The following is a 23,670-nucleotide window of genomic DNA, read 5'->3' as shown; positions in this document are numbered from 1 at the left end:
CACATTTACCATAAGGACTTACACCTGTTTTCATCTTTCAATAGACCTACATCGGTTCAGTGCTGGTGTCAGTTAACCCGTACAAAGACCTGGAAATCTACAACAAGAACCACATGGAGCGATACCGGGGCGTCAATTTCTACGAAGTCTCACCACACATGTAAGTTTATTCAGTCCCCATCTGTCTGAAGATTTGATTAAAAAGATCTTGATGACTCTTGTTCAGACACTATGAAAGGAACCATATGTTGTTATGTTATTACAATTATCCTAAGTTTGATACGTCTTTGTGCATTATTCTGTGATTGCTTGAAATAAACCATTTCAAATCAAAAATCAAAATCTCCCAACACTAGATGGCAGTTAAAACTATTTGCTGTAGCCTGAGCTGATGTAGCGTTCATCAGAATTCGATCCATAAACTCCATTGGAGTTTTTGTTGTATGTATTAAATGAGGGCTCATTTGTTTTGTTCAGACATAAAACAACTAAAAAATTTTTAATAGAAATGTGAAATCGTAAAGGGACAGAACTGGAGAGAAAAACAGTTAATGAAAATGCACAGAGAAGATGTGAAAACGGTAATAAAAATACATTACCCAGAAACCCAGAAACAGATTAGTGAGGAAAAAAAGGGGTTTAGTTGCAGTTGGTTTTTAGATTTTTAGATGCTAAAGTTAGCTTCCAAAAAGTACAAAGAAATGTGAATCACATGAAGAACTCATTTTGACATCACAACATTTAGATTTAGTTTTAGAATTAATGTTTATTCATGTTGTTGAAATGTATTCAGAGTAAGAGTTTGTGTTCTATGTGTTTGTCATCTCCGAGCCTGTGACTGCATGGGAGTATTTGCTGTGTGGTAATTTCTCACACAGACATGAAGCGACGTCATGTTCACAGGATTTCATGACTCGGGCTGGCTGTTTGTTGTAGAGGTTACCACAGGAATGGTTTGTTGAATCCTTCTCTGCCAGCAGCAAAACAAACCGCACTCTGAAAAGTCACTGAAACCTTTCCAAATCTCTCACTGGCCTCACTTTTAACAACTCCCAGCTCTTGACTTCACTTCCAACCGCAAAGGTTTTCTCCGCCTGCAGCTGAAAGATAACGCTTTGACAAAGTGTGAAGAGTTGCTGGAAAGAAAATGGGAGGCAGAGGAGGGAAAAAGCGATGGTGTTAGGCAGAAGAGGGGATTCCTCTGACCTCATAACCATCAGTGCAAACACGTCCTGAGAGCTGGGCTTTATCTTTCAACAAGAACGCTTTTGTCAGAAACGCGGAGGCCATGGACGAGACGAATGATGGAGGAGAACAAAGTGATCTACGTTTACACTCGTCATTCTACACCCTTCAGAGGTGTTTCATAAACATTTAATGCCTGATGGCTTTTAATGTTTTAAGTTTATTTTATTGCTTCTTTGATTTAAGTGTTTAAATGAAGTGGAAACAAGAAAATGATGAGATTTGATCATTTATGGCAAGGAAGCAGCTTAATCAATAGGTTACTGTCAAAAATGTGGAAACACCAAACGTTAGCAGATCTTTAAGGAGAAAACTTTAAGCTTCATGATGGAGAAAAACCATTTGGTTAAGCCACAGGGGTCAAACTCCAGGCCTCAGGGATCCTACATGTTTACCGCCAGCTTCTTATTGACGAAACACACCTGATCCAGGTGAGGTAGGGCTGGTTTTCGGAAAAACCAGCAGGATGCTGGCCTCGAGGCCTGGAGGGGGGATGCCCTATGGGTTAAGGCACTGAAAAGCAGAAAGAATGAAGTTTAATGTTCCTTTGATGGACTGGCTTCTGCTTAAGATTCACCCTGCCTTTGCTGAAAGACGGCTAGGAAAAGCTCCAGCAACCTCCTTCACCCTAACGGACAAATACATGAAGAATTCTGAGTAGACAAACTCGACATGAAAGAGCAGACATGGATTTTGTTCTTGTTTGTTGATAAATGAATCAATAGATGAATGGAGGGCTGCACAGTGGTGCAGTGGTTAGCGCCATTTCCTTGGTTCGAATCCCAGCTGCTATACTTGATTGGAATTGTGAATCAAATCTTCTCCAGACTTTGGTTGATGTTCCTTTAGGTTTTAAATATTAACGTGTATAAAACTGTCACATTGAGTTGAACTGGTTTTATTAAACCTCTTTTCTCTATCAAATGATTTGAGGATAATCAGTGAGTATGTGCGTTTTAGGTCATTTTTCAGTACGTTGAGTAGTCGAAGTGATATCTGTGGGTCACATGACTTCAAGCAAAGAGTTGATTCTTATAAAGGAATTTTGTAGAATTATTTGGCTTTTTTCCCATTAATGTGAAATCTCAACTGATTTCTCTCATAATTAAATAATTGATCTGTTTGCTCAGAATCTAAATAATTAACAATAAAAAGATTCATTCCAAACACCTGAAATCCCGATCTAATGGTTTGTTCCCTTCTCTTTTAGCTATGCCGTGGCTGACAACTCCTACCGTTCCATGAGGACCGAGAGGAAGGATCAATGCATCCTGATCTCTGGGGAGAGTGGCGCCGGAAAGACGGAGGCGTCTAAAAAGATCCTGCAGTACTACGCCATCACATGCCCAGCCAGTGCGCACGTGCAGACCATCAAAGATCGCCTGCTGCAGTCCAACCCAGTGCTGGAGGTAAACGCCGCTCATCCTGCACTTCCAGGAGAAACCATCTTGATTAAAAAAAAAAAAAACATACCTTTCTGAACTTCGGGTGATAGATCGTATCGTGATGTCACAGCTGTTTCAGCTAAAAAAGTAATTTCAAATGTTTTGTAGTTTTATTTTAAGAAAAAAAGTTATTTGAACAGAGCAGCGACAGAATCCCCTTTTTTTCAGCTTTGTGATCATCTCTTTCTTAGATAAAACAGTGGGATCATCTCACCACTTGTGGATTTCTGCTTCATATTGCTGCTGTGTGCCTCCAGTGTTTTCCTACTGTCATCTCTTCTCTTCTCTCAATCTATCCTTTCTCTCCCGGTCTCCTCTCTTTGCAGGCGTTTGGGAACGCCAAGACATTGCGCAACGATAACTCCAGCCGCTTCGGCAAATACATGGATATTCAGTTTGACTTCAAGGTGAGCACAGACACCGCCATGCTTCAGCTTCTGCTTCCAGCCGACCGTAACGGTGTTGCTGAAGGTTATTTTTCCTGTTACAATGAGCAATTTTATCTTAATCTTCATAATAAAGCAACAAAGTAACTGAGGGTTTGAAAGCTTTCTAAGGAGCTTCCTTATGACGAGCTGCACAATAACAGCAACGATGCTCGTTATTCAAAGGTAGATTTTGGGTTAAATTTAATAAAACAAATTAAATACTGATGTGTTTTGTTAGAAATACAAAACATAAAATGCTTTAAATCTTTAGACTGAGTGTTCTGTGTTCTATTGAACCTTACGCCGTCTGTCTAATATCCAAGCAATGTCAAAAACATCTTTCAGACTCTTCTCATTCTGACATAATACAACCTTATTTCGGTTCACTATAAACATAAAGAGTTTCCTAAACTGTGTTAACCTGTGTAAATACACCTGAATCAGCTGAGCATGAAGCTGTGCAGATGCCTGGAAACCTCAGTCATTACAGTCTGTAGCAGAACTGAAAACATGCTGCATGATGGGTAATAAGTTCAGCAAACATCGTTAATCCTGTTAAAAAAATATGTTTGTTTTCTTCTACAAAATAATTAAAGTCTTGTTTATTTATGACTGCGTCAAAAATGTGTGAAATGTAAAGTTTTCTATAATAATATGGAAACCCTTTTTGTGTAAAATAGGTTTTCATTTGTGCTCCAATGTGGCATTTATTTTGAAAAGCTTTGGTCAAACGAGCTTTTCCTGTAAGAAGACTCCAGCATCAGGGATAAATCTGCTTTTCATTGAAAAAATCAAATAGTTGTTTTCTTGTTGTTGTGTGCATTTTTGTGGGGTACGCAACAACTTTCTCCCGAACCCCCTATGGAACCTGCACGTTTACTTGACCCCTCATGGCTCCTCAGTACCCCAACCCCCCCCCGTTCTCTTCCCGTTCTCCCCTCCATCCATGGCCTCTGTCCCGTCGACAGGGCGCGCCCGTTGGGGGTCACATCATCAACTACCTGCTGGAGAAGTCCAGAGTGGTCCACCAGAACCACGGCGAGAGAAACTTTCACATCTTCTATCAGCTGATTGAGGGTGGGGAGGAGGACCTGCTGAGGCGCCTGGGCCTGGAGAGGAACCCCCAGCAGTACCACTATCTGGTCAAAGTAAGACGGCTTTCATGTGATTGTAGTGTGCATATCTGTGTGTGTGTACACGTTTGTCTGCGCATATGTGCACGTGTGTGCACATGTGTGTTGAGTTTGTATAAACTGGCTCTGAAATGAGAAATCTCCAGCAGCTGCTGAGCTGAAGCCCCCCCCCCCGTGTTTGTGTAAATAGGTGTTGACGTCACCTTTGGCTCAGTGTTTACCTGTAAATGGTCATTTTCTCAGGCCCCCCCTCTGTGGGTTTTGCCTCAGGTGTCCATTTCATCATGTTGTGTTTGTGTTTTTCTAGGGCAACTGTCCCAAAGTGAGCTCCATCAACGACCGCAGCGATTGGAAGGTAGTGAGGAAAGCCCTGACTGTGATTGGCTTCAATGACGATGAGGTGGAGGTGAGGCCCATAGATTTTCTTCAACATTGCTACGTTTTGGATGATGTTTTTTTTCCTGATAGATGGCAAAGTAAAGCTATGTTTTATGTGTATTTTTCATGTGTTTTTAATCAATAATATCTTTGACTGAGGGGAAAAAAAGAGTGTTTTCATGCAATCAATGACCTAGCACCACGTCTCTATGACAGAGGGAGCGGTCCTTCAGTGCTGGTTTGTACCTTAATGGGGGGGCCATGGTGCAGAGGTAGATGAGAATGTTGCAGGTTCGGTTCACAGTTTGCCTGCCCATGCATTGAGGTGTCCTTGGGCGAGACACTGAACCCCAGATTGCTCCTGGTGGTTATAGGTTGGCACCAACACTTTCAGTGTGTAGAAGTGAATGGGACTGTGACTGCAAAGCACTGCGGGCCTTCCAAGAAGGTAGTAAAGTGCTATATTAAAGGTAATGTTACCCGATTTTAATCCAATATTAGGGTTTCTTTCTTTAAAGTTAAAGGCTGGTTCCTCTAAGATAAAAGAGTTTTATTAATGTTTTTATCATAACTTTTATTTAACCATGAAGACTTTTTCTTATCCATACATCCGCTTTCCCTGCAAACAGGAGTTCTGCTGCTCTTTCTGCAGATATATGTCTGACAGGAGTGTGTGTGTCTTTATTATTACATGTTTAGAAGAGCCTTAGGCTCCGCCTACATAATTACAGCTCTGTGATGGTTCCCAAATCCCTGTTAGATCCACTGCTGATGGGACTTGTGAGCACAGGTTTATGTGTGCAGATTCCTCCATGTTCCAGTGTCATCATAGCAATCCCCTGGTCAGTCCAATGAAGATGAACCCTTTTCTGTCTCTGCTCCTCTGCAGGAGCTGCTCAACATCATTGCAAGCGTGCTTCACCTTGGCAACGTACAGTACGGAGGAGAAGAAGGGAGCGCCTGCATCACCTCAGACACTCAGATAAAGTACCTGGCCAGGGTAAGATGGTTAACAGATGGATAAGAAGCATACCTGAGAAGTGGGTCAAAACCGTAAACATGGTCTTTAATTTTAGGAGCAGCTTTACAAGCATAGAAATCCTTAAAAGAAAGTATTCAACGATCAACAAACTGACTGAATGCTTAAATAATATAGAGAGGAATCGAGAAAAGGCTTTAATTGAACAGTTCCTCTCATTAAACAAGACAGATACTGATTTCTATTTACATGATGTATTAATTTTGTTGTTGTTTACAAACAAATAACATCTCCAACACATGTGCTATCGTTGATCCATCTCACACTGAAGCACATCACAAGTTTTGGAATCGTGTGTGTGGAATCCTGATGGAAAAACAACAAACATGAGGATTCTCAAAGAACTTTAGGAAGAACATCTGAGATTCCACAATGTTCAAAACTACAGAGAGACCAGGATGAAACTGGAAATGTATACATCCATCCTGTACCTCCCCCTCCACTCAAGCCTCAAAATGCTGCTCTTGGAATAGAAACTCTGCTTGTAAAAAAAAAAGTGTGAATGTTCTCCACTGTCTTTCATGCCTCCAAACAACATGCAGAGTGAGAGGTCAGACACTTTACATCCATTTACATTCATTGGTCATCAAGCATTACCATTGGTCATCAAGCATTACCTCCTCAAAGCTCATTTGCATAGGAAAATCCTGGAAACCCAAACAAATAGAAAAGAACAACAGGGAGAACATCTGATAGCATGCCATCAGAAATGATGAGAAGATCAGAATGGTCCAGTGAAGCCATCATCCATGTCTTCTGGGTTCAGAGGCAGACATAACAAGCAGATAACAGGACGTTTCTGCTGATGCGGCGTCTGCGTTTGCTGCAGCCATGTGTCACTGCTCCTGTTGTTTTCTTTTCCAGCTGTTGGGAGTGAATGGAGCTGTGCTGACGGAGGCACTAACACACAAGAAGATCACTGCAAAAGGCGAGGAGGTGGGTCTAAGTCCTGATATGCTGTACTCGTTCAATCACACAATGTCTTTCTGCATCCAACATCCTGAGTTTGTAACATGTCCTGTCCTGGCTAAAGGCTTTCATTGTATGTCTGCTCTTCCTCTGTGTGTGTCTGTGTGCCATCAGCTGATGAGTCCGCTGAACATGGACCAGGCCTCTTCTGCTCGGGATGCGCTGTCCAAGGCGGTGTATGGACGCACTTTCACCTGGCTGGTTAACAAGATCAACTTTTCCTTAGCCAACAAGGTAAAACACACATGCACCACGGCTGCCCGGACGTAGAGCGGTCCATATCTGTTTAAAAGCCTGCAGGTTCAGTTCCCGCCTTGCCCACTTGTGTTGAAGTGTCCTTGGACAAGACACTGAACTTGGCAGTGCTTTTGGTGGTTAAAGGTTAGCAGTGAAGCAACCTTCAGTGTGTGTGTGTGAATGGGTGAATGGGACTGCATGACTGTAAAACGCTTTGGGCCTTCTGAGAAGGCACAGCAATATATAAGTATACGCCATTTGGAATAAACAAAGACTCACACAGACAAACGTACACACACAGGTACACACACAGACACCCGCACATAGACACACACACGCACATAAACGTTACTATTGCAGAGGTTAGAGACTTCATCTGTTTATTGATAGATTCTTCTGTTGTCACATCAGATTATTCACATTATTTCCACTCAGCTGTCATCAAATGTCCCAACATCAACCCTCACGTTACTTTGTGAACAGCTCCACCTTGTGGAAGAACCTTATATGTTTTATGGATCCTGAACTAAGTCTGGCTTCATTTGTTGTTTTTTGAACAGGATGAGTCTAACAAAAATTATTCAGTCATTGGTCTGTTGGACATCTACGGCTTTGAGGTTTTCCAGAACAACAGGTACTCGAACTTTCTGTCCAGAAATCTGCTTTTTGTTTTCTTAACCGATTTCCTTTACTGCACAGGAGTTCCTAAAATCTTTAACAATTAACCTAGTGAAACAGAAATGAAAAACATGCCATACCGTATTTCCATACACTTCCTTTGCATTAGAGCACCTGACGTTTTGGGCTTTTTGTGTCTTGCAGCTTTGAGCAGTTCTGCATCAATTACTGCAACGAGAAGCTGCAGCAGCTCTTCATCGAACTAACCCTCAAGTCTGAGCAGGAGGAGTATGAGGCTGAAGGCATCACGGTCAGACTGAGCTTCCACCTCGTTGCCTGTACTGTTAAATGCAAAATGTGACAGTGCAAATGAATCCCTTTTTGCATGGACATGGATTTGTAGATTTTGTTAAACAAATAAGACATTGGTTTCTGAAACGTTCTTCCAGACTTCTGTTTCTTCTGAAATGTTTTCACCTGCTGGTTTCCTTTCTAAAGCAAATTTAATCAAGTTTGGCTTTTGAAAACTGCTTTTAGGCATTTAAAAGTGTTATCATGTTGGTTTGCTGTCAGACAAAAACCCTTGAAGGTGTTGCTTGTCATAAGAGTTCTGGCACAAAAGAGGTTCCAGCTCCCTGAACTTTTCCAAACAGTTTCTGCTGTTATTGCTCTGAGTTTATTCTCACTGCCTTTACACTGGTTTGCTGAACAAAAGCCTGTTGTTTTTGTCGCATCCTAATGCATGTGTGGAAAGAGCTAAACAGTTGTGGGAGAAGCTGGAATTCAGTCTTGAAAGAGTCCATTATGAGGAGACAGGAGCAGATCCAGCTTGTGCCTCTATCATTTCTGTGGAAACGATGGGACCACCAGAACAAACACGACCCGCCTCTCCACCTGCACAGGGTTCATGTGCACACGTGTGGGTGGGAAGCCAGCTTGGATTCCTGGCATTCCGTGGATTATTCATGTAAAGGCTGTCGAGCTGCAGCTGTCAGACGCCCCGGTTCGGCCCGTCGTCCTCACAGAATTTAGATCTGCAGGCTGTCTCTGCTGTTCACTGTTTTGCAGTCTTTCCTCATCATCAAGCAGTGTTCCATATGTCTGCTAATTTGACAAAACACTTGCATGTTTTTCAGTGGGAGCCTGTCCAGTATTTTAACAACAAAATCATCTGTGACCTGGTGGAGGAAAAGTTTAAAGGCATCATCTCCATCCTGGTGAGGAGGCGCTGGACGTATTCGACCTCTCCATCCATGTTGCAGCAGTAGTTGATCTTCCAAATGTTAAAGTCACTTTCCTCATCTTCATATATGAAATACGGCTTTGTTTTTACCAAAATGAAAGGAGAATTTAGTTTAAATCTTTTCTCTAAGAATCAGAGAAACGGTTTTCTGTGTCTGATTGCTGTCAAACATAAAACACTCAATCGAGCAGCTCCTAAAGCTCCATTTGTTTTGTTTAATGAGAAATGAAAACTGCCTTCTCTTCAAATTTTACTTTCTTTGATTAACTTTTTTTTAAAATGATAATCATTATATTAATAATGAACTTGGGGATTTACATCATTTCTATGCTTAAACTTTAACACCAGACTATTAAAAAAAGAACTTTATTTGATGAATTTTGGTTTTTGTTGGTAGAAATGTAATTGATCTGGTTTTAGGATAAGGACCGGAGGATGTTTCTCTTTAAGGTCAGGGAAATGTTCTGTCTTCTAGTTGTTTTTTAAACGTTCAGAACAGCTCAGGTTTGCTCTAAAAAGCTGAGATTTGCCTCATTCAAGTAAAACATAAAAGGAAATGAAAATTTTTCCCGGCATCCACCTGAACGGCTGAGTCTATTGATGGCAGGATGAAGAATGTTTGAGGCCCGGAGATGCCAGTGACCTGACCTTCCTGGAGAAGCTGGAGGACACCGTGGGAGGGCATCCACACTTTGTCACGTCAGTTTGGCTTTCATTCATTCCCGCTGATGCAGCTGACTGACTGATGGATGCTCACATGTGATGATCTGTTCTTTCTGCAGTCACAAGCTGGCTGATGGAAAGACCCGGAAGGTGATGGGCAGAGATGAGTTCAGGCTGCAGCACTACGCTGGAGACGTCAACTACAACGTGAATGGTAAGTGTGCGCGTGCACACCTTTATGCGTAGATGTTAAGCAAACAGAGACGAGCAGAAAAGTTGATTTTGCACCCACTTGGATCCACCGACGCCTTTTTTTTCCTTGTCTGAGCTGGTATCTGGCTTAAAACTGTACGGCTGGAGAGGTCCAACATTGCTCGCTATTTTTGTTGCACTGCTAATGTTAGCTTGGGGCGTGAGGGGCTGTAAGCTAGTGGGACAGTGTGTTAACGTTGGGTTGCTCTGCGCCAACAGTCCATCCACAATTTAGAGGTGAATTTCTATTCTGTCCAAAAATGGCATAATCAGAATTAAAAGACCACTGGGAATACTTTTACAACAGATCAATAGATGACTGGAATGGGACTTTAGGGGACAAATATGTAAGCCATGACTTTATATAAATATTATTATTATTATTATCTATTTTGATTCTATGTTTCACTGTGAAAGGATGACTTTCACATAAACTCATTTTGGGAAGAATTCTAATTCTAATCTTTTTTCATTTTCTAAATTTTACACCAAAACAAGAGCTCAGAGCAATGCTTGCCTCATAGATTGATCCTCCTCTCTTCTTCTTCAGGGTTTCTCGACAAGAACAACGACTTGCTGTTCAGGAACTTGAAGGAGGTGAGATGGAGCCTGTGTGAAATGTGAATTCCAGCAGAGAAAAGAACTTGTTTCTCCACACATTGTTGTTTTGTGTAGCTCAGCAGGTGAAATCTGTGTGTGTTTGCAGGTCATGTGCATGTCGGAGAACAATATCCTGACCCAGTGCTTCGACAAGGAGGAGCTGAGTGACAAGAAGCGTCCTGAAACGGTGAGACTCTCCGCTCCGTTCTGGAGTCCGTCTTTGTTTTCAGCTGATTCTACACACTCATAAATCCATGCATGCAGTATACTTTCCCACAGCACAACAAACAGCCATGTGTCCCCCCTCTCCAGTCCTGAGTGGGCAGTGTGATGGGGATTCTCTGCCCCTTTGCTGAATAATGCCTCACAAACAGGCGCTGATGCAGGGGGGCTGTCACAGGCTAGCAAGCCCCGGCCCCCGTTCTGACACTGGCTCCAGTGTTTCCCAGACACGCTTCTGCATTGGTCATCCCCAACAGGGTTCCTCTGTTCTCCTTCACGTCTTGGTCTCTGTGTTGCGTCTTCGTCTCAGTCCATCCCTGATCCGTCCGCTGTCCCTTCCAGGCAGCCACTCAGTTCAAAACCAGCCTGGCGAAGCTGATGGAGATCCTGATGTCCAAGGAGCCGTCATACGTCCGCTGCATCAAGCCTAATGACTCCAAGCAAGCAGGTAAGCCAGAGTACAAGCTTTGTCCTGACTATGCAGAGATCAGAGTTTTCTGTCATGTTTTTCCAATTCAGGATTCAGATATTTGCTTTAAGTTTCAGTCGTTTCTTTTCAGGATTTTGAAATGTTTGAAATGTTCATGATTATTATTATATAAACCTTCAGAACCAAATATTTTGCCGTTTCTCTCCTATTTTGTCTCTCATTTAGACATTTGTTGTTATAAATACATTTATTACCATGAATATAAACATTTTTTATTTCTGATTGTGAACTTTAACCCAATCATGACTTCATGACTTTATTTAGGTACCTTGAAACTTTTTTCTTTAGCTTTTGGTGCGTTAATGTTGATAATTATTGCATAATTAAAATGTAAAAATGTTGGTATAAAATATCGTGAGATTTGTCTGGGAATTAATACGATTATTCTTCTACCCACTTCTTTTTTTGAGCACTTTATCATTTTGTTTATCATGTTGATTTGACTGATTTATTTTGTTTGAAAATGAAAATAAAATCATAGCAAATCAAATTTCAATATGTAAAAAAGTTAGGTGGTCTAATTTTTCAGTTTTGCTGCATGTTTGTCAGGTGCAGATTTTTTACAGCATCTAAACTAAACATGGAAAATATTCCAGTGCCTTCAATACTATTGGTATCAGTGTTTGTATTATTCTGTCAAACTTTAAGCATCTCCTGTAAACTTTACCTGTCTTCCCACAAACATGCACTGCTTCAATCAACCAAACAGTTGTTGTTTTTTTTGCTGCATCAGCAGCTGCAGCGTAGCTGGGTCAGTGGTGGTCAGTATATCGGACCGGCCTTTGTCTGCTTCTCAATGAATCTCTGTCCTCTGTCTCTCTCACCACTGATGCTCAGTTTTTACTGCTCCAGCAGGCTGTTCCACCATTTCCATTTGCTCCTCAGGTCGGTTCGATGAGGTGCTGATCCGTCACCAGGTCAAGTATCTGGGTCTGATGGAGAACCTGAGGGTGAGGAGGGCTGGCTTCGCCTACAGACGGCGTTACGAGGTCTTCCTGCAGAGGTGATCTGCCACAGTTCAGAGTCAAGCATCGCTGAAGCTTTTTATGGAGATTAGCTGAGAAAGTGTGGAAGCAGAGACACTTTCTACAGCTCCACTTTCTAAAATGATTCTGTGGAGGTGTATTGAGGGAGACAAATCACTGTAATGATTCTCCTCATATGAACAGATGAAACTAAAGAATAGCGGTAAATCTTTATTCTCTGGAAATATTTAGGGTGTTTCAAGCTGGACACATTTGCCGCTTAAAGTGAACCAGAGTTCATTTGCCCAGATAATCCGGAACAAATGGTTAATTTTCAGACTGAATACACCAAGGAGGACCCTGGTCCAGGACCAGAAACCGCTCTCTGACCCTTCTTTGGAAGTGGTCTCGGTTTGTTTCCAATCAGACTGAGCTTCAGTTTGCTCTGAGATTCCTGTCTGAATACAATCCGTCCTCAGAACGGAACAACTGAACCAAATCGGCCACCATAGCCGATTAAACAGTAAGAATGAAGCAACAGATAAGACACAGACAAATGTAACGCAACAGAAAAAAGGGTCAAACTGCTTACTTTTTAGAACATTTAACTTAACACAGCTGAAATCGCTTCTTACATTTCTTTGTGATCAAATGAACCGTCAGCGGATCAGAAATTTCCCAGGATTCTGTCTGCTCCTGTGCAAATCTCGCCTCCAGTTTAGGAGAAGCAGAAGGAAAAAAAAAAAATATCAACGTTTAATCAAAGGAAGCTCTTTAAAGACTTTAATTTTAAAACAAAACATTTGATTAACTCCTCTCCTCTGTGCACTTTGTGTTTAGGTACAAGTCTCTGTGTCCAGAAACGTGGCCTAACTGGCACGGAAAGCTGTCAGACGGAGTCTCCACTCTGGTCAAACATCTGGGATATAAACCTGAGGAGTACAAAATGGGCAGGTCAGATGTTCTGCTGTAGCTCCTGCAGTCTGAGGATTCTGTTTCCCTAATTTTTTTATTTTGTGTCTTTCAACCGTTTAGATCTAAAATCTTCATCCGTTTCCCCAAAACTCTGTTTGCCACTGAAGATGCTCTGGAGACCCGGAAACATGGTCTTGGTAAGAATCCACTGGTTTGTCCTGTTTCTGTCAGCAGGTTCCTTGTTTCAAACATCAAAAATCTTTTTGTGGAATCTTTGTCACCTGACAGCCACCAAACTGCAGGCGGGATGGAAGGGCTACAGCCAGAAGTCCAAATACCAAAAACTCAGAGGTTCAGGTGAGGAACACAGACCAGGTTATGCTGAACCATAAATGGTATCGTACATTTATGCATTTGCTGCTGTCTCTCAAAGCCATCGCAATCCAAGCGTGGTGGAGGGGCATCCTGGCCAGGAGGAGAGCAAAGCGCAGACGGCAGGCTGCTGATAGAATTCGCAGGTATGAGCTGTGCAAGAACGGCCAGCAGGAGGCGCTGTCCACCTCCTAATCTGTCTTTGATTTTTGAAGATGCAATGAGAAAACAGCCAGAAATGTTAGCTTTTATATCATTTTTAATTTAATATTTATACATGTTTTTAACGGTTTAGATGATTTATTGTTGGACTGAATTACTATCATTGCTATTATAAAGTATCTATCCTTTCATTTCATTTCAGGTTTATCAAAGGTTTCATCAATCGCCACAAAGAACGCTGCCCAGAGAACGAATACTTCCTGGATTATGTTCGTTACTCGTTCCTGACAAATCTACGGAAGAATCTGCCCAAGAACGTTCTGGACAAGAACTGGCCGACACCTCCAGCGGCTCTCACTGAGGTGGGACAGCTCACTGTTTTCATGGAACTCCATGTAAATTGGATGTCTTTTGACATAAAGGGGTCATGTTTGCTCATAAAACATCTGACCTGTCTAGAGCAACAACTTTCAGGTCATTTTAACGTTTTTCTTTAAACTTCAGCTGCTTTTCACTTGTTCTCATGTTCGTTTCATTCCAGGTATTTTGAAAATATATTGAAGATTTACATTTATTCCCTGGAAAGTTTAGTCTCACTGTTTCTCCTAATTTTTTAGTGTTTATCAGTTTAACAAACTGAAATGAAAGCATCCAAAAGTAATTCGGCGAAAGAAATAGATTTTTGCAAAAACCTAAAGTAATTTTGTTCCAAAAGATCAGTAAGAAAAGTCTAAAATTCTTGAAAAGAAAAAAAGAAATGTGTGAGAATTAAGACCGATGTGGTAGCATCACGTAAAAGGTTTAAAATTCTGTGAACAGAAAACCTGTTCTGCTGATGTCCTTTAACTGAAGGGTCTAAGCGTCCAGCAGGACCTTCATTAGAAACTAAAGACCAATCTGTTTTCAGGCCTCAGAACTTTTACGGAAGATGTGCATGCAGAACATGGTGTGGAGCTACTGCAAGAAGACAAGTCCAGAGTGGAAACATCAGGTGAATATTCATCATTTAGATTTTGTTTTCAGAGATGGCTCCTTTTTTTTTTTTCACACCGTCACTATTGTCTTCGTAGATGGAGCAGAAGATGATTGCCAGCGAGATCTTCAAAGATAAGAAGGACAACTACCCCCAGAGCGTGTCCAAGCTGTTTCTCAACACGAGGCTCAGTAAGGCTGGTGTGATTCCTGCTGCATCATCTGCCTCATCATATCTGCTTAACCCTTATCCAACATGTCTGCCTCTGCTCAGCTGGAGAGAACATCAGTCCCAAGGTGCTGCAGGCTCTGGGCAATGAGAAGATGAAGGTGGGTGGAGCTCTGAACGCCACGATGGCATGAATTCCTCATGAGCCTGACCTCTCCTCCTTCTGGGCACAGTATGCAGTAACGGTGACAAAGTACGACCGGAAGGGCTACAAGGCTCGGACCCGCCAGCTGCTGCTCACCGCCAACTCTGCCATCATCGTGGAGGAGGGCAAACTGAAGCAGCGCATCGACTATGGAGCCCTCAAAGGTCAGACTCTAAAGCAGGGCTAGTTGCAATTTCTTTCCTTAACAACTGTGCCATCACCAACTTTAATGTTAACTCTAATACAAAAACATTTCCAAAATATCTGAAATGGTATTTAATTCACAAACAGCCGGTCAAAAAACATTTAAGCATATTTTGGCATTAACTCCAAAAAGTGTTTTCACAACAAGATTGGACAAAGAAAGTTGGAATAGTATTACATCTATGTTTGTTTGAAACTACAGGTACTGCATTGGTGGTTTGTTATGCCTACAGCAATAGGATTGGATACGTCAGAACAAAATACCATCAATATTTCTATGAACTTCACAACTATCAACATGAAAAAAATAGGCAAACGCCTTTGGTTTGTTCATTTTTTGTTACCTTGTGAGACAGGGCCTGAGTTACTTACCTTAATGTTATTTCTTTGATGGGGCTTTTATTGCATTTAAAATCAAATGTTTTTTACTTTTGCTTAGTTCGCGAATTAAAGTAATATACATTTTCTGCATTTGGACAGCATCTTTATTCATTTTTTTCACCCCCACTAGATGTTGTGGTGATGAGCTGTAGTATTCATTTTAAATCATGTTTATATTTCATATTGATATTTTGCAGAACAGAAAGTCTGGGTTTAATCTGACTTTGCTTCGTTATTTTTCAATAAACTGAACTTGTAATTTCATGAATGTCAGCCAAAAACATGACAAAAAAAACGCATTAATTTAAATTGCTTGTTCATGAAGGCTGACGTGGAGAAGTGACAGTATTTATGAAGGTGGGCGGGGTCACAGAAACAGTGTTGCATGATTAGACCCTTTCCTTATGACGCCATTTGGGAAAATAGCTCATTATGAGAAGAGATGATCATTCGAAACAGATTTTTTTTAGTGAGTAATTTTGAAGTGTTTATTGTCGTCACACCCCCGGAGCCACTATCTTTCCCTCTGTGTGCTAAATGTGGTGCGCGTGCCCCAGGTTGCGAAGAAACGTCTGCATGTTTTTGACTGAACTTCTAGCTGTTGTGACTAAAACACGACTTTGCTCTTGCTTTGTTCTCAGGCATCTCGGTCAGCTCTCTCAGCGACGGCCTTTTTGTTCTGCACGTGCCCAGTGACGACAACAAACAAAAGGTAGCAAAACGCCGTCTCAGGCTCGCTATTTGGAGGTTTCCGTACTCATCTGGTTTGTGGTGGATTCTTTTCAGGGTGACGTGATTTTGCAAAGCGAGCACGTGATTGAGACCTTGACCAAGATCGCCATCTGTGCCGACAAAATCAACAACATCAACATCAGCCAGGGCAGGTGAGTTTGGTACTGTTCAGTCCTGTTGAGCCAAACACAAGAGGCATCTGCATAAAGGCGAGTTTAAATGGAGAGTGTCTTGGTGGAAGCTGCAGCCTCAAAGTTCCTCCGGTCAGGCCCAGGACCCACTTGCATCTGAACTGCCGGATCTGACTCAGTCTGAACACATCCACCTGCTGTCCTGTTGGCTCTCACTCCTTGATGTTCAGGCCTGCAGCTCCAACTGTTGATCTTCTCATTCTAAATGTGTTTGTGCTTTCCCTCCAGCATCCAGTTTACAGTGGGTCAAGGGAAAGAGGGGGTCATAGACTTCACCGCCGGGTCAGAACTGCTGGTGACCAAGGCAAAGAACGGACACTTGTCTGTGGTGAGTGGACTTTCTGCTGCCGTGGAGAGACAAAACTCTAGTTGTAGAAGAACAGGAGAAGGAAAAAGGGTTGCCATGGTTTCTAACTCAACCATTGACTCTCTGAACTGGACTGGGGGACTTCAGTCCCCTTGTGGCTACATAGTTAAGCAGTAACTTGAAGGGTCTTGTTCAAAGACACACACTGATAAACCCTGGTGTGCCAGTCCTGCACGTAGCCAAGTGAGCCCGCTAAAGAACGACCGGGTCAATGGCAAAAATAGTTCAGTGACTGCTGACCCGTCTGTTTCTGCTTCTTCTTCCTCCACTGGTTCTGCTGACGACTGATGTAAAATCTTTCTTCCAGACGGCGCCCAGACTGAACAGCAGATGATCCCCATCCACAAAGAGGAAGCCCCTCCTGAGCTCTGCCCTCCTCCCTCCACTGGGCTCCAGGCCGCCCTCTGCATCAGCCAATCACACACCAGCAGTCCTTCGTGGAGGAGCTTTTGCTTTCAATGTAACAGAGAAAAACCCAGCTAAACTAATTGTTATATATTTATGTTTATAATTAATATTTGGGGGGAATTAATATTGTTGCTTGTGGAATATTCAGATTTTTTTTTATTGTCAGGAATAATAAATGTATGTTGTTGTGCTTGATTTGGGAACAAAAAACTGATGGAAAAGTCTGGATCAGAACCAGTAGGGGAGGTGAGATATTGCTTCAAAGCTCATCAGTCAGGAAGGGAAAGTACGTTTACTTCTTGACTTGTAAAGTTGACGCTGCTCCTCCTGAACGCCATTGATCTGTTGGAATGTGATGGCGTGGGGTTTGGTGAGGAAGAGCAGCTTTTCCATCACATGGATCGTCTGCGGCTCAGCCGGAACAGCTGACGTACTACTGAATTGACTTCACTCGGCTGTTCTTTGTGCAGCTTTCCAAAAGCGTTTGGGGATCATCACTGTGTGTGCGTGTTTTGGAAATACTTCAAAATGTATGGAAGTTGAGGAGGAAGGGAAGACAAGTGACGTAAGCAGAAGCTGCTTCCTGTGCCTCACCTGCCTGTTTACCTGAGAGGAGCAGCTTTATCTCAAACACATAAATTTAGCCAACAGATTTACAGCTGATTTATATTCATATGTCAGATTTTATAACTGAAAACCTGTCAGGTGGAAGCAGACAAAACTGAACCAACTCTCATCCTAAAGTAACATTTGATGAGTCAGCGATGGTGCAAAAACCAAAGTCTAAAGTTTTTTTTTTAAATAAAGCAGGTCTGTGACATTTTGATGAAAGTTTTGTGCCAACATGTATAACAATCTGCCAATTTCATGATTTTTGCTAAAGGTAAGAGTTTTCCAAAAATGTCTCTAAATGTATGGGCGGATGAATAATCCTAAAGTCCCGTCTGGACGCTTGCCGCTTGCCTTTCCTGTCTGTGATGCTTTTTCAACCATTAAAATGACCGCAACTCGACACGTTTGTGGTAGTTGGACGCTCGACAAACCGGATCTACAGCCAGCATCCACCGTCCAACTCCACCTCTGTGAGACCAAAGACTGCTGAAGAAAAGCTGCCACTTCAGAGGAGCTGGAAGGAGTTTCCAGCTTGATTTTCTTCTTCTCGCCTCTGGAGAAACGCCGGTGGCAGCATGCACCTACAAGCCAGAGGACCCACTTTGTGCTTCTGTCTGTATAATTAATATGATTCTGTCATTTCTAAATAATATGTCTGTTTTCCAAATAGTGGAGGGTTTTGTACAGTTTTGGGTCTGTGCGATAATTTGTTTTTGGAGCAAACTGGTGCCTTCTGTTGGACATGGATGGAGGATTTGAATGCTGGGAGATGGACGTCTGTTTTTCCTCTTTCTGTGTCCAAAACAATTTAAATGTTTATCCCCCCCACCCCACCACCACCATCTCTGTCCTGACTCACTGTATGTACCCCATCAATGTAAAATTATGGAAACTCCAAAGAATTATGAAACTTCAACTAAAAATAAATGTATATTGTTTCATTTGAAGTGGTTTTATGACTGGATACATATTGAGATGTAAAATTATTGTTTTGGCTTTGAAAAACTAAACTCAAACACATTTTGGCAATATTTTGCTAATGTTACAAGAAATGTTCCACATATTATACACGATTATAGTTTTTATCATTATTTTCTATCTCATAATTAGAGAATAAACATAAAAACTACCAAGGTTTTTTAAAATGCTTTGAATCAAATAATCTGTAACACATTTTTATTTTAGTTATTTTTACATTTTAAAAATGCCAAATTGCCTTTAGTCGTTTTTAACTCCATAATAGAATAGGACTGAGTTTAATTACAGACTTGAGGTTCAATTAACTGCATAAAAAATAAAGACATGCAAAAGAAGTGAAATACAATCAAAGTGTAAACTTAAGAACTACTGCATAAAATGTAAAGTTGCTGTGCCTTCATACAATCAGGATAAACTGACTTTTTCCCCTGTTAATTGGATGCTTCATTTAAGGAAATATTCCCTTAAACAACCTTAATTAACACCTTGAAATTATTTCAGCTATATAAAAAAATGAATTTCCCTTTCATTTTGCTCTGAGTTGATGCTAAATTAAGATAATTTTGGAACAGAAATGGTTGATGCATATTTGCATCAAATGGCATGAAGGGGTTCAGATTTTTGATCCAGACTGTAGAGTTGGCTCAAACAATCGTGCATGATGTTGGCTTGATTGCTGTAGATATAAAACAAATTACCCCCTTTATAACACAGAAATGTTACAAACCAACTTATTTGACAAAAAATATAAAAAATCCTTTTTTTTTTTTTTACTTTTGTTTTTGAAAAAGAGGAATAGCTCACTGTATTTGCAAAGGTCTAAGCTGGATCAGTTCACCATTGAAATTCTTAGCAAATATGTTTTGGAAATTGAAAATGCCATTTTCTGAAAAGTTTGGAAAAGTCATGAAATTTTAATATTTTTGAGACAAAAAACATTGAAAAAAATAGTTTAACCTGAAATTTGAATTTAAATTGTGGCAGAATTTCAACATCAAGCTATTGATGATGGTAATTTACGTTGCCATAAAGCAGGTCAAGTTTTCATTGGTTCAGCATGCATGGCGCTTTCAACTTGCTATCAGACGTGTAAATGCTACGAAATGCTGGAAAATGTAGTTTTAACAACAAGTGGCTTTTCAAGAAGCCTCAACTGTTGCTAATAAAAGACCCTGACCAGAAATGTGGGTTCATATGTAACCCTTGTGCTATCTTAGATGACCCCACCCTTACATTGACGTGTTCTCCCTACCATGACAAAAGTGGATAAAGGTGGAAAGATTTCATGTAATCCATGGACACCAGTGAAGATCACAAATCATTGAAGAAAAAAGGTTCAGCGCACTGTCTAGTGGGTCTAGATGACCCAACTCCCAAGGTTAAAGTGCCTAGGATAGCACAAGGGTTAAAGTTAGTTTAGAGTTGAAAATAACACCCAGGTTTCTAACTGTTTCTGAGTAACTTAATGAAAGGTATGTTAGCTTCAATAGCTGTTTATCTCTTTTGGTTTCAGGACCAATGACTAAAATTTCAGTTGTTTCCTGGTTGAGCTGCAAAAATGATGATGTTTGTGACGTCTGATGACATTCTCCAAAGGACGCATACATGTTAAAAATGCTATAGGGTGGTAAGAAGACCAGCAAAACAGGAAAAATGATTGATATCTGTACAAATAAGTAGTAAAAACTGTGTTCAGAATTCTTAGTGACTGTTGAAAATGCTGTAGAAGTGATTCAATTTATAGAAATCCTGTTTGAAACAAAAGACTCCTCATTCAATGTGTTTTAGCTGCTGGACAGCACAAAAAAAGAAAAAAAATTTAACAGGGAAAAAAGTTTGCAATGACATCATCAGTGATGATGTCATTCTAAACTTTAGATGTAATGACATCATTTGACATCAGTGGCTGGATTATGTCACTTCTAATTTTAGTCTTCAGAGGCATCATTTGACATCATGTGACATCATGTGACATCATTTGACATCATTGGACCTCCTGAATTTCATCCTCAAGTATGAGGCATTTTCAGAGCAAAGGGATTTAGAGTTTGTGGGCAAAGACACGATAGAGAAAGAGAAACAGGAAGGTTTCACATCTTTTGAAAACAATAACTTAGTGTGCGTCAACTTTTTGAGATTTCTTGACAAGTTCTTTCAAAATGTCACACAGCGAAGAATTTCAGCAGACGGCCGTTTCCATTGAAGAATTAAATAGCGTCACAGAGAGCATTCTGCAGCAAAATGACACTTTGAGCAAACATCTGGAGAAAATTTGCGAGAGTTTGCAGAAAAGGAAAGATTTGGACAATTCATGCAAAGAATTGAAAAAGACACGCAAAGCTGCTATGGAGGAAAACAAAAAACTGGTGAAGCAGCTGGAGAGTCTGAGAGTGGACGTGGAAAAACAGATCCACGTGGAAAATGTGTGTGAAAAAGAGAGGACAAAAAGATCTCAGGCCTTGGAAAGTAACCAAGACCTGAAAACAATAATAGCCTCTCTCCAGGACAGACTTCAGCAGCTGCAAGGAATGGAACTAGAAATTTCTGACATGAAAGGTGAACGTAAACTTTTGGAACGGGAGAACAGAGGTCTGCAGTCCCAACTGAAGAAACTCCAGAAGAAGACTGCCCGCAAAGCACACCTGGAACCTGATTTGAAAAATGAATTTGATGAATTCCAGGCTTTAAAACAACAAACTGAAGAACTGAGGCAAAACCTTCAGGAGTTGCAACAACAAAATGAGGAACAAAAAGAGATGGCAGACAACTATCCTAGCATGATGGAAGATAGGCGACGTCTCACAGATCTGAGGGCTCAACTGGAAAGAGAGATTTCTGATCAGAGACAGCAGCAGGAGGAAACACGCCAGCTGATTGCTCGACGTGAGGAGGAAAAGAGAGAACTGGAATTGCTCAGAGAACAAACAAACGCCTTCACAGCAGAGAAACATGCACTGGCAGATGAACTGCAACACCGTGAAGCGTTGGAGTCTGAATATAAGGAGATGCAAGCACAAACTAATGACTTGATGACAACATTCCTCCCCCTAAACATAGAAGTTGCCGAGCTGCAGCTCAAGGTTTCAAACATGGATGAGGTGCAGGAAAAACTGAATGTTGAAAAGGAGAAAAATTCAAAGGCAAAGACTGAGGTTGCAAAACTAAAACAGCAGCAAAAGGAACTTTGTGAAGTGGCTGTGCAATACAACAAGTTACTGAGCAAACTGGGACCTCTTCAACAGCAAACAAAGGAGCTCAAAGATGAAAAAACCATGCTGACTGATCTTCTCAAACACCGTCAAACATTGGAGACTGAATACAATGAAATAAAAGCAGAAGCTGAGGAGGCAGAAGCTTACAACTGTCAAGCTCTGGAGGAGGTTGATTTTCTGAAGGGGAAGCTTTCAGAGCTCGAAGATGTGGAGTCAAGAATTTTAAAAGTAAAGGAGGACAAATTGAAGGCAGAAGAAAAATATGAGCGTCTCTATAAGGAACTCCAAGACATTACAGTTCAGATCATGGCTCATAAAGGGAGCAATGCTGCTCTAGAGAAAGAAATCCAAGATCTCCAGAGAGAAGAAGAAGAACTGAAAGAGCTCAGAGATGTAGTGAACAGAATCTCTGAAGAAAAGTCCCAACTTGAAGACAAAAAGAAGCAGCTTCAGGATAAAGTTTCAGAACTAAAACAGCAGAAAAAAGAACTTTGTGAAGTGGCTGTGCAATACAACAAGTTACTGAGCAAACTGGGACCTCTTCAACAGCAAACAAAGGAGCTTGAAGACGAAAAAACCATGCTGGCTGATCTTCTCGGACACCGTGAAACATTGGAGTTTGAATACAATGAAATAAAAGCAGAAACTGAGGAGGCAGAAGCTTACAACAGTCAAGCTCTGGAGGAGGTTGATTTTCTGAAGGGGAAGCTTTCAGAGCTCAAAGATGTGGAGACAAGAATTTTAAAAGCAAAGGAGGACAAATTGAAGGCAGAAGAAAAATATGAGCGTCTCTATAAGGAACTCCAAGACATTCAAGTTCAGATCATGGCTCATAAAGACAGTACTGCTGCTCTGGAGAAAGAAATCCAAGATCTCCAGAGGAAGGACCAGGAAGTAAAAGAGCTCAGAGATGAAGTTAACAGAATCTCTGAGGAAAAGTCCCAACTTAAAGGCAAAAAGAAGCAGCTTCAGGATAAAGTTTCAGAACTGAAACAGCAGAAAAAAGAACTTTGTGAAGTGGCTGTGCAATACAACAAGTTACTGAGCAAACTGGGACCTCTTCAACAGCAAACAAAGGAGCTCGAAGACGAAAAAACCGTGCTGACTGATCTTCTCAAACACCGTCAAACATTGGAGACTGAATACAATGAAATAAAAGCAGAAACTGAGGAGGCAGAAGCTTACAACAGTCAAGCTCTGGAGGAGGTTGATTTTCTGAAGGGGAAGCTTTCAGAGCTCGAAGATGTGGAGTCAAGAATTTTAAAAGCAAAGGAGGACAAATTGAAGGCAGAAGAAAAATATGACCTTCTCTATAAGGAACTCCAAGACGTTACAGTTCAGATCATGGCTCATAAAGACAGTACTGCTGCTCTGGAGAAAGAAATCCAAGATCTCCAGAGGAAGGACCAGGAACTAAAAGAGCTCAGAGATGAAGTTAACAGAATCTCTGAGGAAAAGTCCCAACTTGAAGACAAGAAGAAGCAGCTTCAGGATAAAGTTTCAGAACTGAAACAGCAGCAAAAGGAAGTTTGTGAAGTGGAGTAAACATTGGGAAAAGCCTTTATTTAGTACTTAGTAGGACACAAAAAGGCAGAAACTAATGTTTAGAATAGGGTCAATGGGAAAATTAAAACAGAAATGGGGTAAAAAATTGGGAAAAGCCTTTATTTAGTACAAAGTAGGACACAAAATGGCAGAAATATAAAAAATAAAAATAAAAAATGGGATAAAAAATAATGTAATAAAAATGGAAATGGTTTTTTATTGGTTTCATAATCCTTGTGCTGTCTTGGGATATGGTTTATAAATATGTGTGTTGTTGAATGCATGTGTTTGGTGGAGGAGGGGGGTTAACATAGAGTA

At 41.1% G+C, this 23,670-nt stretch overlaps 2 protein-coding genes across 4 annotated transcripts in view; both read left to right on the top strand.

Annotated features, from left to right (window-relative positions):
- The window catches only part of myo1c (myosin IC), a 47,832-nt gene extending 29,268 nt beyond the window's left edge, over positions 1-18,564 (top strand). For all 3 annotated transcript variants that reach the window (XM_023961533.1, XM_023961536.1, XM_023961534.1), the window contains 30 exons: positions 45-160; positions 2,456-2,654; positions 3,017-3,097; positions 4,087-4,266; positions 4,559-4,657; positions 5,519-5,629; positions 6,533-6,604; positions 6,752-6,871; positions 7,435-7,508; positions 7,697-7,802; positions 8,629-8,709; positions 9,343-9,434; positions 9,518-9,612; positions 10,201-10,247; positions 10,357-10,437; positions 10,815-10,920; positions 11,848-11,965; positions 12,768-12,881; positions 12,963-13,039; positions 13,131-13,199; positions 13,276-13,360; positions 13,579-13,738; positions 14,284-14,367; positions 14,447-14,540; positions 14,623-14,678; positions 14,751-14,886; positions 15,949-16,019; positions 16,094-16,191; positions 16,459-16,558; positions 16,905-18,564. In XM_023961533.1, the coding sequence (XP_023817301.1) occupies positions 45-160; positions 2,456-2,654; positions 3,017-3,097; positions 4,087-4,266; positions 4,559-4,657; positions 5,519-5,629; positions 6,533-6,604; positions 6,752-6,871; positions 7,435-7,508; positions 7,697-7,802; positions 8,629-8,709; positions 9,343-9,434; positions 9,518-9,612; positions 10,201-10,247; positions 10,357-10,437; positions 10,815-10,920; positions 11,848-11,965; positions 12,768-12,881; positions 12,963-13,039; positions 13,131-13,199; positions 13,276-13,360; positions 13,579-13,738; positions 14,284-14,367; positions 14,447-14,540; positions 14,623-14,678; positions 14,751-14,886; positions 15,949-16,019; positions 16,094-16,191; positions 16,459-16,558; positions 16,905-16,931 (2,949 nt within the window). In that variant the 3' untranslated portion in view covers positions 16,932-18,564. The remainder of the gene's footprint in view (positions 1-44; positions 161-2,455; positions 2,655-3,016; positions 3,098-4,086; positions 4,267-4,558; positions 4,658-5,518; positions 5,630-6,532; positions 6,605-6,751; positions 6,872-7,434; positions 7,509-7,696; positions 7,803-8,628; positions 8,710-9,342; positions 9,435-9,517; positions 9,613-10,200; positions 10,248-10,356; positions 10,438-10,814; positions 10,921-11,847; positions 11,966-12,767; positions 12,882-12,962; positions 13,040-13,130; positions 13,200-13,275; positions 13,361-13,578; positions 13,739-14,283; positions 14,368-14,446; positions 14,541-14,622; positions 14,679-14,750; positions 14,887-15,948; positions 16,020-16,093; positions 16,192-16,458; positions 16,559-16,904) is intronic.
- A 1,460-nt stretch (positions 18,565-20,024) lies between these two features.
- LOC111948428 (myosin-2 heavy chain-like) lies at positions 20,025-23,651 on the top strand. Its single transcript, XM_023961541.1, has one exon. It carries the CDS (start codon positions 20,755-20,757, stop codon positions 23,350-23,352), a length of 2,598 nt encoding a protein of 865 aa, XP_023817309.1. The 5' UTR covers positions 20,025-20,754; the 3' UTR covers positions 23,353-23,651.
- The last annotated feature ends 19 nt before the right edge of the window (positions 23,652-23,670 follow it).

This window comes from Oryzias latipes, chromosome 13 (genome assembly GCF_002234675.1).
Source record: "Oryzias latipes chromosome 13, ASM223467v1".
NCBI lineage: Eukaryota > Metazoa > Chordata > Actinopteri > Beloniformes > Adrianichthyidae > Oryzias > Oryzias latipes.
Note: the sequence above shows the minus strand (reverse complement) of the source record. Positions and strands in the feature narration are given on the sequence as shown.

Coding starts and splice junctions, on each gene's coding strand:
- LOC111948428 (XM_023961541.1), top strand. CDS start 20,755: ATGTCACACAGCGAAGAATTTCAGCAGACGGCCGTTTCCATTGAAGAA.